Below are 15,892 nucleotides of genomic sequence, written 5' to 3' on the forward strand. Positions count from 1 at the left end.
CTGCTCTGGGGGGAGGAGGTACAAGAGGGTGTATGGGGGGAGTGGTGGTGGTGTGAAGGTGTTTTTAATTTGCTTTTAATTTTTCACTGCTCTAGTCTGCTAGTGATAGGCACTACATTTTATTAATCTCTCTGTGCTGAGTCTGTTTTGCCTCTGACAGTAATTGTTGAGTGATCTCCCTGTCCTTATCTTAAGCCTTGAGCTCCTTCCATGACATTTTCTCCCTCTTTCCTCTGAGGAGGGGGAGTGAGAGAGTGGTTGTGGTGGAGCTCAGCTGCGTAGGAGGGTAAAACCACCACATCATCTGTTATCAGTGTCTCTAAACACAGGCAAATACTTCAAAAAGCAAATTACCTGTGACTAATACAAGGCTATATCCTGCTATTCCACTGAGCTATCCACCAAGCTTTCAGGAGTGAGGATGATTACATGAAAAGCCCTAAAACTTTACTGACCATGTAGGCAGCTAATCAAAGATTACCTACACAATCAGTCACCTAGGTACCTAATCAGCTGGACTTTCTAGAGACAGCTGAGTTCCAGCTGGATGAGGCTGTGTTCACACAGCCTCAAACTATGTTTAGAAAGGCAAGGAAATTTTCCCAATGTAAACAGGAAAGTGTCTGGGTTGGATAAATCTGGCCAACGGCTACTATCCGTTGGGGCATAGTTGCTACCCACAGTACTTTTCATCAGCAAAACAAAATTCCTGAAGTAAAAGTTACCAAAATGCTAAATCTGAATAAAATTTTCAAAGTTCAGAACTCTTACTTAGATTAATGCCTTTTCCCTACTGGTACAGCTAAGCATATCTGAATGCAAATGCAAGCATGAAAACTACAGGTCTGGAATAAGCATTGCTTTGTTCTTTGGAGCTGAGGGTTCACTGTGGAGACCAGGCAAACACAATCATGGAGGCTGATGTACTTTTGGGAAACAGAAGCTGACTACCCAAATAATTAGGAAAAAATTTAAAGACCACAAGAGGGTACTAATTTAATTTTAAGTATGGAACATTTTTTTAGCTTTAGACTTCCCCTCTACCTCCCTCTCACCCCAATCTCAGTTAATAATGATTAAGTTAACAGGTGATTAAATCACTTCTGTATACAGCCGTTTGCATTTGTGCATGCAGAAAACACAAGTAACTTCTGTTCTTTGAGGGGACAAAAATCAGAAGTCCACCATCCCTCTTTAATTGGACTGTGTGAACTTGAGCGTAACAAATTTCCACATACTTGCTGAAAGTTACAGATCTCATGTGCACACAGAATTTGCAGGGAAAAAAAAATAAAGTGAAGAATCCCAGTAGCTTGCTTTCACTGGGAACTGAGTTAAATCAAATTTGTTTCCACATTACCCTACTTCCTCTGACCAAAAGCCAACTGTTTCACCACACTATCTTACACATGTGGTTGAGCATTTAAAGTGAAGGCATTTAAACTGAAGGCTCAGGATGTGATTTCATGGTCACTTTAAACAGACATGAGTGGGAAATGCCATCAGAATGAGTGGCTCTTCACCTCCACCCCATCTCTTACTCCTCTTACCTGCTGCACTGGCATTCACAGGGGGCCACATCAGTGAAGCAATCCGTCTGAAAACTAAACTAGAAGAAATACGCATTTTCAGGTAACTGCTCCAGCTCTCCCACATGAACAGCTGTATCAGCCCAGTGGGAATCCTGCACCACTGTGAAAAACGACCCTTCCATCAGCACACTCCACTTTTTTGGCTTGAAGTGATCACAGAATTTCACCTTTTGATGAGAAGTTCTTAAAGTAGGTAAAATTTCTACTGAAAGGCCAAGAGAGCTTAGAAAAGCATTCAAGCATCTAAGTCCCATTAAAACAGCATTACTTCAAGTATGCCCCCTTCTGCTTTGGTGTTTTACAAGTAACAGTGAAAATTCAGCATAATTTGGAAAGGAAACTTTCATAAAAAATTCACCTTGAAGTGTTACAGTTGCCCAGCATAAAGACTGCAAAACCACAGTTCTACCCAAATACCTCAGTAAGATAACACACTGTACCAGCAGAAATAAAGTGAGTCTGGAGAAATTAAAACAGCAGGAGAAAGAAATCTTTTTTTTTTTTTTTTTTTTTTTTTGAAAATGCTACTATACAGAAGGAGTTATTAGAGCCTTGCTGTCTGGAAAGACAGATACAAGATAGTATCAAATCAGGTTTTAGAAAATAAACCAGCAAAACAAAACAACACAAGAGACTCTAAATTTCTGCTTCCACTTCTTCCTCTTGAAGAAACCATCACAATGTTGGCTCTCACCTGTAATGTCATGAGATGCCATGATTACGGTAAGGGTACAGTCACCAACACACAGCCATACTTGATAGGAAAAGTATATTCTATCCCCATAAAATGGCTCATTATGTACATTTATTAAATATATCCTTCCACTGTGCTTGAAAGGATTGCTTCTGCAGCAGAGCCCATGCTCCAGGAACTGCTACCAGCAAAAAGGCCATCTTCACTTCCCTTATTAGCTCTCACAGTGGTGTCAGGCCTCCTGCTGCACACTTGCAATGCTATAACCATACAAATACTCAAATATTCATACAAAATGAAAACAGTTATAGATCGGACATTCTAGCACGAATACAGTTTTTCCCCCAAGCACTGAATGAAAGTAGTTCACCAGGAGTTGACCATTTGCAAGCAAATACTTCACAAGAAAAACAACATCGCAACAACTGGTATGATTTCCAAAACAATTAAGGGACGCTTGTCCAAGAGATAAATCTCGTCTTCGCATGACTTTGCTGACAGAAAAAATTCATCACTAGAATCCTATCTCCCCTTGACTCAATGACAAGAATCCCATTAGTTTAATCACCCAGACATTTAACCCAAGTTACTTACAAATGCCTGAAAACACTGGGAAAAAAAGTCAGAAAGGCCAAGTGCTGTTGATGTAAACTCAGCAAGGCTGTTTTGCACATATTCCAGAACAAGTAAACACGCTAACAGTTAAAAAATAAAATGAAAGAAATTGCAAGCAAGAAGAAAGCAAATGCAAAATAAAAGCAGCTCACCTTTTGAGGGGGTGGTCCGTGGTCATCCAAGTAAGTGGAATTTCCTACAAAAAGAAGGGTGAAAATAAATAAAACTCATTCAATGCAACTTCAAAACTTGCCAATGCATGGAAACAGTGTACCTTTATTGCATTGGTTCTGTGGTGTCAAATAGTTCAAGGAAAATAAATACTCTCTGCTTTAAGTTCTGCTTCAAATGAGAAAAACAATATTAATTTGATTTGGCTAAATTTATGATAAAGGATTAGATGCACTTTTTTTTTTTTTTTAAGCATAAAATTAAATGGGCCAAGGCAGCTTTAATTAAACAGTCATGGCATCCAATTATTTGCATGACAAAAGCTGTCAGCTGCACCCTGGTACACTTCAAGCAAATGAATACAGTTAACCTCAAAAAGATTCTTAAATAGTAAAGTATCAAAGGCCTTCAACAGATTTTTCTCTGATGTAGTTCACAAGCATTCACTGTCTTCCTTCTAACAAGGGTTTTTCCCAACCTCCAAGCTGCACCTTTGTTCCCGAACTGTACAGATTGAATAGGATCTGTATTCTGATGTGCTTACATCTGCCTTTTCAAGATGCTCTTTTAATTCAGAAGAAAATCTTCAGGAAAAAAAAGCTTCTGAAATTCTAAATTGCTCCCTTTTTAGCTAGTTACAATAGAAATGGCAGCAATTTCAGAGTTTTCACCTATTACTTACATGCACATACTGATAAATAACCTCTCCCACATGATGTCTCCTCTCCAGCTGTCGTTTCTGAACCCTTCTGCCAAAGGATTAACCAGGAGCTTTCCCAACATGTCCCAGCAGAGGACAAAACCTTGGAGCAGGCCGAGAAGTTCTCCTCAGGCCATGCATACATGTCCTCTCAGTCATCCTCATATCAAAGACAGCAAAAATACCTCTGTACTAACCTTACATCAGTATGGACTATGAGAATAACTTTTAACAAGTGTCTACTAAATACTCAAACGTCACATTGGTGAGTCTCTAAAAAGCATGACCCATTAGTGAGCATCTCTAGTCTTGGGGCGTTGAAGGAGCAGCAGTTGATGCCTCTGGGGGAACACAAGCTAGCTGGGGAAAACATAACTTGCTACCAAAGAGCTCCTCTCTTGTCAATCTGGCCAAAAGGATAGTGTATCACATCATTTTTTGAGAGTGCCAGAAAAAAAAACCACAAACACAAAGAACTGGGTCCAGGAGGCCAACTTTTCTGTGGCCATGAGTCACCTTCTGGGGTATACTATTTTACCGTTCAAGTGTTTTCCATAATTCTGATGCAGAAAAACTCACCTTTCTACATATTTGACACAAATACCCATCCTTTGAATGACACGGCTGATTATTTTAATGCCACGGATAATTTCAACAATCCCCTATATTCAGGGATGAAAAATTTCTATTATCCTTTCCTCTGTTATAATTCTAATTACCAGGATAGTCTTCCAGTGCACAGACTGCTCACAGAGTCTCCTGTATGGCTTTCTGGTAAAATAGCCACCTGTACACATAGAGATGGTCTCGAAAATAAGCTTTTCAGAAAAATGTGGAGTTATACATTGGAGTGGTGCAAAGAAAGCCCTGTTAGTGTTTCTCCTCCTGCACTTACTCAGAAGTTAATTTTCCTGTAGGATCAGGCTTCATAGCAACTTTCACCTCTTTGTAATTAATCAGGCTGAAATACTGCCACTTCACCTTTAGCAAACACCCATCATAGTTTATTTTGCCGAGGAGAAGGATTTGAATTGGCTTCTATTGAGAAACAGATAATTACAGCCATTGTTTATATGATATCTTAGACTGCAGTGTCAAGAGAATCTGAAATATATTACAAGAAACATTTTTGAGATATCCTTTAAAATTAAGGAGCCAATAACTAAGCAATTTCACTTTTCTGTATCACTAATCTATGTTGTTAGTATGCATACTGCATTTTCCTTCCTGTGTCAGTTTTTAGTTATTAAAATTAAATCCAAATCTTCCTGGCATCGAACATGCATCCTGTAGGCTTGATTTCTGCTCTTAACTTTTTTTTTTTTTTTTTTAAGCACAGTCTAGTTACTGCTGTATCCACTTTAAGACAATAGCAAGTTTTGGACTACTTTATAAAGCTCTTTTTCATGGCAATTTCTTACTCAAATCCAGAAGCAACAACTGGCTACGTAAAATAATCACAAGACTGACACAAGTAGTCAAACAAATTCAGAGTACTGATTTGAAATCCAGTCAGAATACCTTACAAATCAAGAGAAGAGGATGGAAAGCTGCAGAAATTCACCACTCCCTTACACTGCCCCAAATGCCACGTGCTGAGTTAGTTTCCTTCTCCTGCCAGTTCTTCTACTTGGGCTCCTCAGGCATATAAACTGGAGCTGATTTCAGCATCCACAGTGTGCCAGACCAATTCAATAGTCTGAATTCTTTTAGGTTCATGTTTAAAATGAGTATTTGTTTTCAGTAATAAAAGTGAAACCTTTTGCTGTACGATTCATACCATACCCTTAATAAAAACACTAAAATAATTCAACAAATCCAGCTGTGATGGCGTGGAGCGAGCAGGCTCTGTGGTCTGTCTGCCAGCTCCTTAACCCTGTGAAGTCCTTCACGTGCTCTCATTGAGCATCTTATCATAGAAGATATCATTCCCTTTGGCCAGCAAAAGCAGGGCAATGCTATTTGAGCCTTAACATGTGCAGAAATATCCTGAAAAATGCACACCAAGCTCAGAATATTTCTGCAGAAAACCTGCAGGAAAGAATAATTTCTCATACAAGAAGAGGCCATGCATGTTACACATGGCTCCTAAGTTGGGTATTTACAAAATGTATGAACTTTTAGTGCCACTTCTCAGAGAATACATATCAGACTATGTTAATTAAAAAAAAAAAAGGAAAGAAAAGTCAGCATGATAGGTATTGCAACAGTGAAGAAATATCAAGGTAAAGCCAATCTATGAACTATTTTGTACTAAGAGATGACACAGAAGTACAAAAAAAGGAAAGTTGCCCAGTAAAAATTGGGAACTTAGGAATGACTACCATAAACACTGAAACCACTGTTCATCAGGCTGAAGTATTTTTGTAACTACATCAACACAACCAGCTAATCTCAGATGGAGAATATGACTATTCAGCTCTTATATGCTCTGGAAGACAACAACTAGAACTTATACAAATACGTTTTTGACGTTACTAAATGTCACAGGAAGAGAAAATGCTTTCTGTGGTGTTGCTTTCTGTTTGAAGCGATAGAAGTCAACAGTTTTTCATTAAGAATCTACTCCGTTCTCCTGAAATAACCTATTTCATTGAATTATTAAGAGGATTTTTCTGAAATCCTTTAATAAACCTTTAATAAAGCTTTTATTCTTGTCTGTCATCCAACGAGACATTTAATTTTTTTTTTCTGGAACAGAGTATTTATTCTTTAAAAAAAAATAAATAAAAAATCTGCCTTATAACTTATTCTGCCTTCCTTTAATAGCACAATAGTCATTCATTAGAAACAACAGAGCAGACAGAATAATCAACGGTCAAAACAGTGGTATTATGCATTCCACAAACACGCTCAGCAACACACTTGCACTGACTGAACACAGTCTTCTCCCGTGTCTCAGGAAAAAAAAAAAGAGTTCAGCTTTATTACAGAACATGGTGAATATATGGAAGCAGTCCAATTTTCTCCATAATTTATTATCTTTGAGGTTAAGTGAATCAGATGTATGCAAAATCTTTGGGGAAACCTTGTGGTTATGTTCCTTTTTTCTTGGAATCACTAAAGCGTGGGGGTTTTTGCTTGAAGCAAGCCAAGTTTAAACAGAGAAAGATGGTCAGTCTCCAGGATTAAGGACAAACATGACTGTGTGCAGTTCATAACCACAGAAGACAAGATTAACTGCAATGCTGGAAAAACATCTTAAAAAAAAAAAAGAAAAGAAAAGAAAAAAAGACTGGAGAGTATGGGAAGAGGTGGTAAATGGGCTTATGTATGAACTGAAGATCCTTTGATAGTAACTGAAACACAAGCACTCCATTTGAACAATTTAGATATCATATGGAAAGAAATGGTCAGAGATGAAGGGAGAAAGCCAACATGGAAAATATGGCATTTTTACTATTTTCCTGGAGCAGGTTTTTCCCTTGGTGGGGATCACAAGAAGTGGTCTAAGGGAACTGGGATGCAGTTACTGCCAAATTTATCATGTCTTCTGAAAACACCACTTTGTTCTCTTCACTTGGTCACTGCCTCAAACTTCTACTAGCCAATGTTATGTTTCTTGGCATACCATCTACAAAATAAATGAAAGTGCCAATGACTACTCAGAAGAGGATTAGTTCTGCTCTTCTTTCAGCCAAAAGTTATTTAAACAAGAATCTGAAAAGCCACTCACAATCAAAATCAGTTCATGGCTCCCCAGTGCCAATCGTCAGTTATACTACACATTTTCCTCACTTTCTCTTTTCTTTCCACCATGAAAAATTTCCCAGGACGGGAAAGACTGTGGGGGCTCCACCAGTAGGAGCGTTAATTTGAACAGGATGCCCGTGGCCGGCAGCAGGTACCAAGACCAGCCAGGACTGCCAGAAACAACAGACTGAAGGTGCCGGGGTTGTTGTCAGCCTTCTGCGTTTTATAGGTCTCTATTTTTTTTCCAAGGGAGCAGTGGACATCCTCAGAAATCTTGTGGATTTTTACACATCTGAAATAATATGACATTCTTAGTCATCATTTCCTGGAGCTCTTTATGGATCAAAGGCAGGAAGGGGGATATGGACTACAACTTGAAAACCAGGAGCTTAGCAATGTGATGTTGCCCAGCTCAAATGTAATATAGAAAGAAAACCCTCTGATTGCTGAGGTCAGCAGAGCTGTACCAGCCTCAACAGAGGGATTTTTTTCACAGGTGTGCAGAAAAGATCAACATAGTAAAACCCTATTGACCAGTCTGCACTGCAATACACAGTGATTCACTGCAATTTCTTCCATTATATATAAAAGGTCCTGTACCTACAAGTGGTTTCCTCAGCATAAGACTAACACCTGTCAAAATTTTCATTTTGAAAATGGAAAAATGTACAGTATTATTTTTTAAAACATTCTGAAATACATTTTTCTGCTTCCTTTCTTGCCTTTCAAAACCTCTTAGTTATTTCTCATTTTTTTTAAAGTCATAAATACCCCCAAAATAACCCCAAAGCCACATATCAAACTAATTCCACGTCACCACATGCAATGAACCTGAAAGATGACTAAAATACCTATTTGGCTTTACTTCCCAGTCACTGAACCCTGGAAATTTCATTAAGATATAATTCAGATTTGTTTACCTGCAAGTTTGCACTAACACAAAGAGGAGAGAAATCGGCGCATTCAAGTACAGTTTTTGAAAACTTACTTGTAATTCAACATATGTAATGTATATAAGAATATTACTATTATATAGACATAGGGGGTTTAAATAACTGCAGGTTCTAAAGTAATGCAGAACATATATCAAAGAAAGATTCTAAAGGAAGAAAAATACCTTTATATATATAAAAATATATACATTATATATATTTTATACACACACATATATAAATACTGACTTTCTTTATACTTACAAGTTTGTCCAAATCTATTACTGCTTATACGTTTCCCTTTTAATATAATCAGGCTAGGGAGTTAAATTGTTCCATAGATCAATTTTTTAGGAAAAACATCCATACTAATTGTATTTGTTACATTCCAACATACTGAATGTATAATTACAATAAATAAAAGAAGAAAATCAAAACTTTCAGTGATTTCATTCAAATAACAAACCAAATTTCTAATATGACCAAATTTATCCAAATTGTGTGAACTACTGTAAACACTATGATGGAAATAGGGCAATCCCAGACATGAGAACAGGCTGGGAGAAGAACTCACTGAGAGCAGCCCTGCAGAGAAGGACTTGGGGGTTCTGGTGGATGAAAAGCTCGACATGAGCCAGCAGTGTGTGCTTGCAGCCCAGAAGGCAAACTGCATCCTGGGCTGCATCATCAGAGGAGTGGCCGGCAGGTGGAGGGAGGTGATTGTCCCCCTCTGCTCTGCCCTTGTGAGGCCCCACCTGGAGTGCTGCGTCCAGGTCTGGGGTCCCCAACACAAGAAGGATGTTGATGTGCTAGAACAGGTCCAGAGGAGGACCACAAAGATGATCAAGGGGCTGGAGCACCTCTCCTATGAAGGGAGGCTGAGAGAGCTGGGGATGTTCAGCCTACGTGAAGGCTCTGGGGGGACCTCATTGCAGCTTTTCAGTACTTAAAGGTAATTTATAAAAAAAAAAAAAAGGAGAGTGACTCTTTGCTCAATCAGACAATGACAGGACAAGGGGGAATGGTTGTAAACTAAAAGAGGGGAGATTTAGATTAGAGATTAGGAAGAAATTCTTCACTCAGAGGGTGGTGAGGCAGTGGCACAGGTTGCCCAGAGAAGCTGTGGATGACCAGTCCCTGGAGGTGTTCAAGGCCAGGTTAGATGAGGCCCTGAGTGACCTGATCTAGTGGGTGGTGTCCCTGCCTATGGCAGGGGGGTTGGAACTAGATGATCTATGAGGTCCCTTCCAACCTGAGCCATTCTATGATGATTCTAAACCAATGCCTGTGATATTTCATATTTGTGATATTCCCAATGTGTTTTTTTTTTTTAAACTTTGCTTCTATGCTCTAATGAGACAAACTTTCCAGTCTACACTTCTACAAGATGAAAGACACGGTTTAATAAACAACTAGAAATGCTGTCCAGATGAAATGGAATCTGAATATTCAATAATGACAACTCTTGGCTATAACTGGTCTCAAATAAGGAGAAAAATCCTTCCATCTTACAACCTAACAAAGACAGAACCAGCCAGTTTGAAATAAAAGTTCAAAATCTTCCTATTACTAGCCATATCGTCACGTATTCTTCCCGTGTACAGACCAAGCACTTGAATATTTTGCTCTGTGACCCTTTCTGGGAGACCTTTCCTAACCTGCATGTGCAGCAGAGATGCAGGCAGGGCAGGGGAAAGTGCACACTACACACAGCCCTCCTCCTGCAAAAAAAGGAGACTCCAGAAGGCAAAACAGCTCTGAATTGTGTGGTTAAGCTTTGTTTCAACATGCCTGCAACAGAAAGGCAACAAACCTTTCCACTGCAAATGTACAGGCACGCATTTCATTTTACTGTTTGTTTTGTCAATACACTGCTTTACTACCACTGGAGGCAGAGAGAAGAAAACAAAATAAAATCAACTAAGAAAACCAGCTATTTTCCTGTGCTCAAGACACTGTAGAAAAAAACCCTAACATCCAAAAAAAGGAGGTGCCATTAAGCAAAACTATTTCAATGTTACTTGAACACATTTCTCTATGAGAACAATGACTGCTGTCTATCCCCACTGCCAGGTAGCTCTTTGCTAACTGCATTTCAAAGCTGCATTAATCTGTTCTTCATCTTCACTCTGTTTTTCAGCTGGTTCTCAAATTCTGCTTTCTGATATCACACAGCAAGTGAACACTGATTAAATAAGAGGTTTTTCTTTTCAGGGAAGATTTTTACTCTGTCTTCTGTCACAATGTGTGCCAGGTATTTTGCAATGACTTGTGTTTACTTCTTTATTTCTTTAGCAAAGATTCACCACCACAAAAAGGCAGAGTAAATTCTCTATATAAATACAGTACTGTACTCCCCTGTGCCCTTCAGGGAGTCCTTCTGAAAAAATTGTCCTCGCTAGGCCACTGCAAACCATGCTGTTCAAAATTTGAGGGACAAGCTGAGACTGACTGCTGAAATGCCACCCATTCAAATCACACAGACAGAAAGACTGGCCCCCAACTTTATTTCCTAACTGGCTAACATGAGAATAACAGTGGAAGCTGTGTCAAATTACTCTGGCTGAATACAAAAATGATTTGCGTCGCATAGAAACTGTCAAGTTTCTCTGCAAGAGAGTAGTTAGAAACATGACATTCTGAAATGAGGTAGACTTAAAGAAATTCACGTTGCATGCTTGGGAAACTGCCAGCAGTCTGCACTAACCACTTTGAGAATTCACAGAAAAGGAATGAGTGAAAGACAATCCTCTGAAAACAGATATCAAAACTTTTAAACTGAAAGGATTAAGCACAGAAAGATGTTGCAGTAAATTGTGAGGATTGGCCATCACCAGGGATATTTAGGAGCAGATCAAGCAGGCGCTGCCAGGAATGACACAGGCATCACCATGCTGCTTAGATCAAACATAATAATTTAGATCCCATTCCAGCCTTACTTCTTAATATTTTTTTAATCAAACAAAATTTCCCTGGGTGTTGTACTGTGTCCTATCATTCAATATTTTCATTCATTTATTGAAAAATGCAGTACACAGTACTGGTATTAAATTTGGTAACCATACCAAACAAAGGGATTTGACACCAGAGGAACTCTGGGACATCGTATTAAGTTTATGTGGCAAAGTTTGGGAAGCAGGGGTCTATTGGAGTGGCATCTATGAGAAGAGCCCAGCAGCTGCCCCATGTCAGATCAGAGCCAGCTCCAGCCAGCTCCAAAAATGGACCCCACTGCTAGCCACAGCTGAACCCATCAGGGATGCTGGTTGGGCCTCTGGGAGAGGCAGATTTAAGAACGAGGGAAAAAAACTGCTGCACAACAGCAGCTGGGAGTGCAGAAGGAAGGCAGGAGGTGCTCCAGGCACGCAGCAGCAGTTCCCCTGTGGCCTGTGGAGAGCCCCTGGTGGAGCAGGCTGTCCCCCTGCAGCTCATGGGTCACACATGGAGCAGATCTCCACGCTGCAGCCCGTGGGTGGAGGAGCTCCCGGTCAAGCAGGTGGATGTGGCCTTGTGGAGGCTGCGGCCCATGGAGAGCCCCCGCAGGAGCAGGCCCTGGGCCGGAGCTGCAGCCCGTGGAGAGGAGCCCACGCAGGAACAAGGGGTCTGGGGGGAGCTGCCGCCCGTGGGGGACCCGTGCTGGAGCAGTTTGCTCCTGGGGGATGGATGGACCCCGTGGTACGGAGCCGTGTGGGAGCAGTTCCTGAAGAGCTGCTGCCTGTGGGCAGCCCCCGCAGGCTCAGCTCGGGAAGGACGGCATCCCGTGGGAGGGACCCCGCGTGGAGCAGGGGCAGGGAGGGATCGTGAGGGAGCAGTGGAGACGAAGCAGCTTTAGGGACTGACCGCAGCCCCCATTCTCTTTTCCCCTGTGCTGCTCCGGGGGGAGGAAGTAGAAGAGGGTATATGGGGGGCAAGGGTGTATGGGGGGGAGAAAGTGTTTTTATTTTGCTTTAAGTTTCTCACTGATCTAATCTGCTAGTGATAGGCACTACATTATATTAATCTCCATACGCTGAGTCAATTTTGCCCATGACAATGATCGCTGAGTGATCTCCCTGTCCTTATCTTAAGCCTTGAGCCATTTTCATCATATTTCCCTTTCCCTTTGAGGAGGGGGAGTGAGAGTGTTGTTGTGGTGGAGCTCAGCTGCCCAGCTGGCTAAAACCACCACAGACAAACAGAGTCAAAAAGATCTCAATCATTCAATGAAACGGCCTGAAAACACTAGATGCAGCTCAGTAACAACAAGTATAAAAATTTCAACTCAGTTAAGAGCAGCATCTTCAGAAAAGCAGAATGGGAAACAATGGGGAAATTGCAGAAAAGAAGAGCACAGGGAGAGATGATGGGAAATGAATACCAATTTGCTTCCTTTGGATTTCTTTGAGTACTCTGAAAACTTTTCAGAAAGATCCTTCCATTCATCCTTCCATTCCAGCTGAATGTCTGGTGATACTTTCACTAGCTTGGCAAAAACTCCATTTTAACTAATCTTCTTAGGATTAAGCCTTAAAAGCCTGTTTCCCTCCTCCTCCAGAGTGAGAGATTCATATGAGGACATTCCATTTGCCTTCATCAGAGGTTTTTTTTTTTCTTTTTTTTTTTTTTTCTGTTACCTGCAGAATGAATGACACAGAGGAAGAAACTTTGTTGGACAAAAGATGCTGACAGAGTCAGGACACATCCCCTCTTAATGCTCATGCTTTCCCCTGCACCGGGGAGCAGGACATCAAATTCAGGGAATTTCCAAATGCACATCTGAAGTTTGGGACTGCAATTCCACAGATCAACTTTCTCTTTACAAGACTCTCCTTACCAAGTGACGACAATTTAAAGATGGGCATGATGGCTGGACAATGGACATAATGATGAAGCTTCAATGAAGACCCTGTCAAGTGCGACGCCTCTTATTCTCACTTCACTCTGCCATTCAGACTGCGAACTCCAGGGAATCTGTATCGACCAGACACCTTCTCAGATGATACCATTCTCAAGAGTTTCCTATTACATCAGTACCAGACATCAGCTCTGGTCTTTTGCATGATGTTTTTCCAGAGACAAGGATTTTATTTGCTTAGTTAAACTTATGCCAACTTGCAAGTTTTATTCCTGTTCATTGTGTTTATGCAGATATTTTCAGATATTTTTTTCTCTATGTTCCCCCTGCACAGGCAATCTTGGAAACCAGCAAGTCAATGAATTTTGGAAAACGCCCAGCTGGCAAGTCACCATTTATTCAAGGAAGATTTTTATTACTGTTATTATTATTAAGCACTATGCAGCAAATGCTGTCCAGAATGGGTTGTTTGTTGGGTGTTTGGTTTGAAGTTCCTGTCCCGGGAGGCACATTTCCAAGAACTGCTCGGGGCTGCGGTCTGACCCCAGCGGCATCTTCCTAGCGGAGAAGAAATGAACGTGCTTCACAGATAATTGATTGCATAAAGCTCTAAAGAATTATTCATATTTTTATCATACTAAAAGCAGATGAGTTTTTGTGCATATGCTTTTCACAACATCCCTCAGGTCATATGGTTGCTATGACTTTGTCACACATCGTTACAGACGCAGCTGCATTTAGGATAATGGACCCCCCCATCTGAGGAAGGTGTGCAGGATCAAGATATGTGTCTCTACAGTCTTCTGCTTTCTTCACAGTCAGGCTCCCTTTCTATCTGATCTTAAAAAGTACTACTGAAAACAGAAGAAGATACTTCTGCTTTTTTATTAAAAAAAAAAAAAAAAAGCCTGTCTCCTTTTCTTCTCCTCTATCAATTTTTTTTGTGCCATTAGGAGATCACTGTAAAACTCTTCCCTACACTTATATACCTTTCGGAAAGCAAAAGCACTCCACATAACTGCCTTTGTGTTGCTTTCCTCTGTGAAGAAAACATGAAAAAAAAATACAAGTTGTTTAACTATTATTAGTTTCCCTTCCTCAAAAGGTTTAACAAGCATAAAACACTGAAGTAGCATTTCTTGCCAAAGTCTGTTAGAAGCCTACAACTGCAAAACAGAATATATAAGTAGGCGAGATAAGGAACATACCGTACTTAAATGAACTATTTCTTCTTTATGACACATTAGCATAAAGCTTTATTAATCTCTATTACAAAAAATACTGAAATGTCAGATGGTTTTCTAGACTTCAATATGATTTAACGTAAATATTTTCCATTACTATAAATGCTTTGGCCAAACTACTCAATTTTCACACTATCCAGCTACTGGCTTCAGTTCATGAAGACATTTTAACTCCTTTCTACCTGGCTCAAACAAATGCACTTTAATGACCGAGAGACTTCTCAGTGTAAGTGTTCTGTATTTTAGGGACTTCTATGCAGAAATTGCATCTTTAAAAATAACAGGCAAGATTTAGCAATCATAGAGCATTGGACTTTGCTTAAACCTGCCTTTCCATTTGAGCACCCCTTCACCTCCTACATATGCAAAAGGACAGGATTGACCCCATTCCTGCCATTCCAACCCTTTGCAATACATGTCCCTCAAATTCAGTTTTCAGCCTTTACTGAAAAGTCATTTTTGCACATGGAACAAGCAACATAAAACTCAACATTTCTGAAATAATTCTCTTCTTCTATATCTGTCTATATCTATCCAGTATAAATGTCGTGATTTAAAAAGCCGAGTTTTCCTGCCTTCAGCCTCACTTGTCATGATCTTAAGCAAGGCATGTACTCATTTTTGTACCAGTGCTTGATTTGCTAGATTGATTTGTAAACATTCTGTAAGGTGCTCTAATAATTCAATGAATTGCCATAAAACATTTTTGCTCTTCAAAATCTAATGTTGCCTTTATTACTGAAGTCTAAGATCTACATGGCATACACAAGACTTACCTGTATGAAAAAGACAGTGTAACCCTCGTGAGTTTCATGAACTCATAAAAAGCATACAGCAAAAAAATATAAGTATGTACTGGTGTTTTTTCCTAGATTGTGAACAAAAAAGATCTGGCCCTCAACTATTAAGCATTTAGTATACTTTTGACTTTCAGAAGTTTAGGTAAAAACATGTGGAAGACAGTGGACATATGAACGGTGTTCAGATGTGTTGCTTAATTCCTGCAGCTTTAAGCTCTCTAATGACCAAAATAGTCTCCCAAAAATGTCAGCAATGCCAGGTTCTACATTAACATTCTTATGTTAAAAAAGGAACTATGCAGTGTCATAACAATGCAGTGGCATACAACCATACAAGTAGTCCAAGTTTCATTGACCTCAGCAGGATTTTTCAAAATGGCATTATTCCCTTCATGCTCTCTACCTGTCCCAGAAACATTTGCTCTTTTATATGCTACTAAACACTTGCTCCTACTGGTGAGGAATTCAGCTCGATGAAGATGCTAAGAAGGTCTCAAATGCATTTTGACTCACTTGGATAACTGTTTGTTTATTTAGGACTGCTCTTGGTTGCTTTGACCGCACTTATGAACTCTGAGATGCAAACATTCACTCCTGGTAACAATTACCTAGGCGTG

At 40.0% G+C, this 15,892-nt stretch overlaps 1 protein-coding gene across 4 annotated transcripts in view; it reads right to left on the minus strand.

The window, feature by feature from the left end:
• The window catches only part of UST (uronyl 2-sulfotransferase), a 166,497-nt gene that overhangs the window by 103,632 nt on the left and 46,973 nt on the right, over positions 1-15,892 (minus strand). For all 4 annotated transcript variants that reach the window (XM_040552751.1, XM_040552753.1, XM_040552754.1 and 1 more), the window contains exon 2: positions 3,054-3,097. In XM_040552751.1, coding sequence (XP_040408685.1) covers positions 3,054-3,097 — 44 coding nt within the window. The remainder of the gene's footprint in view (positions 1-3,053; positions 3,098-15,892) is intronic.

This window comes from Cygnus olor, chromosome 3 (assembly GCF_009769625.2).
Source record: "Cygnus olor isolate bCygOlo1 chromosome 3, bCygOlo1.pri.v2, whole genome shotgun sequence".
Taxonomy (NCBI): Eukaryota; Metazoa; Chordata; class Aves; order Anseriformes; family Anatidae; genus Cygnus; species Cygnus olor.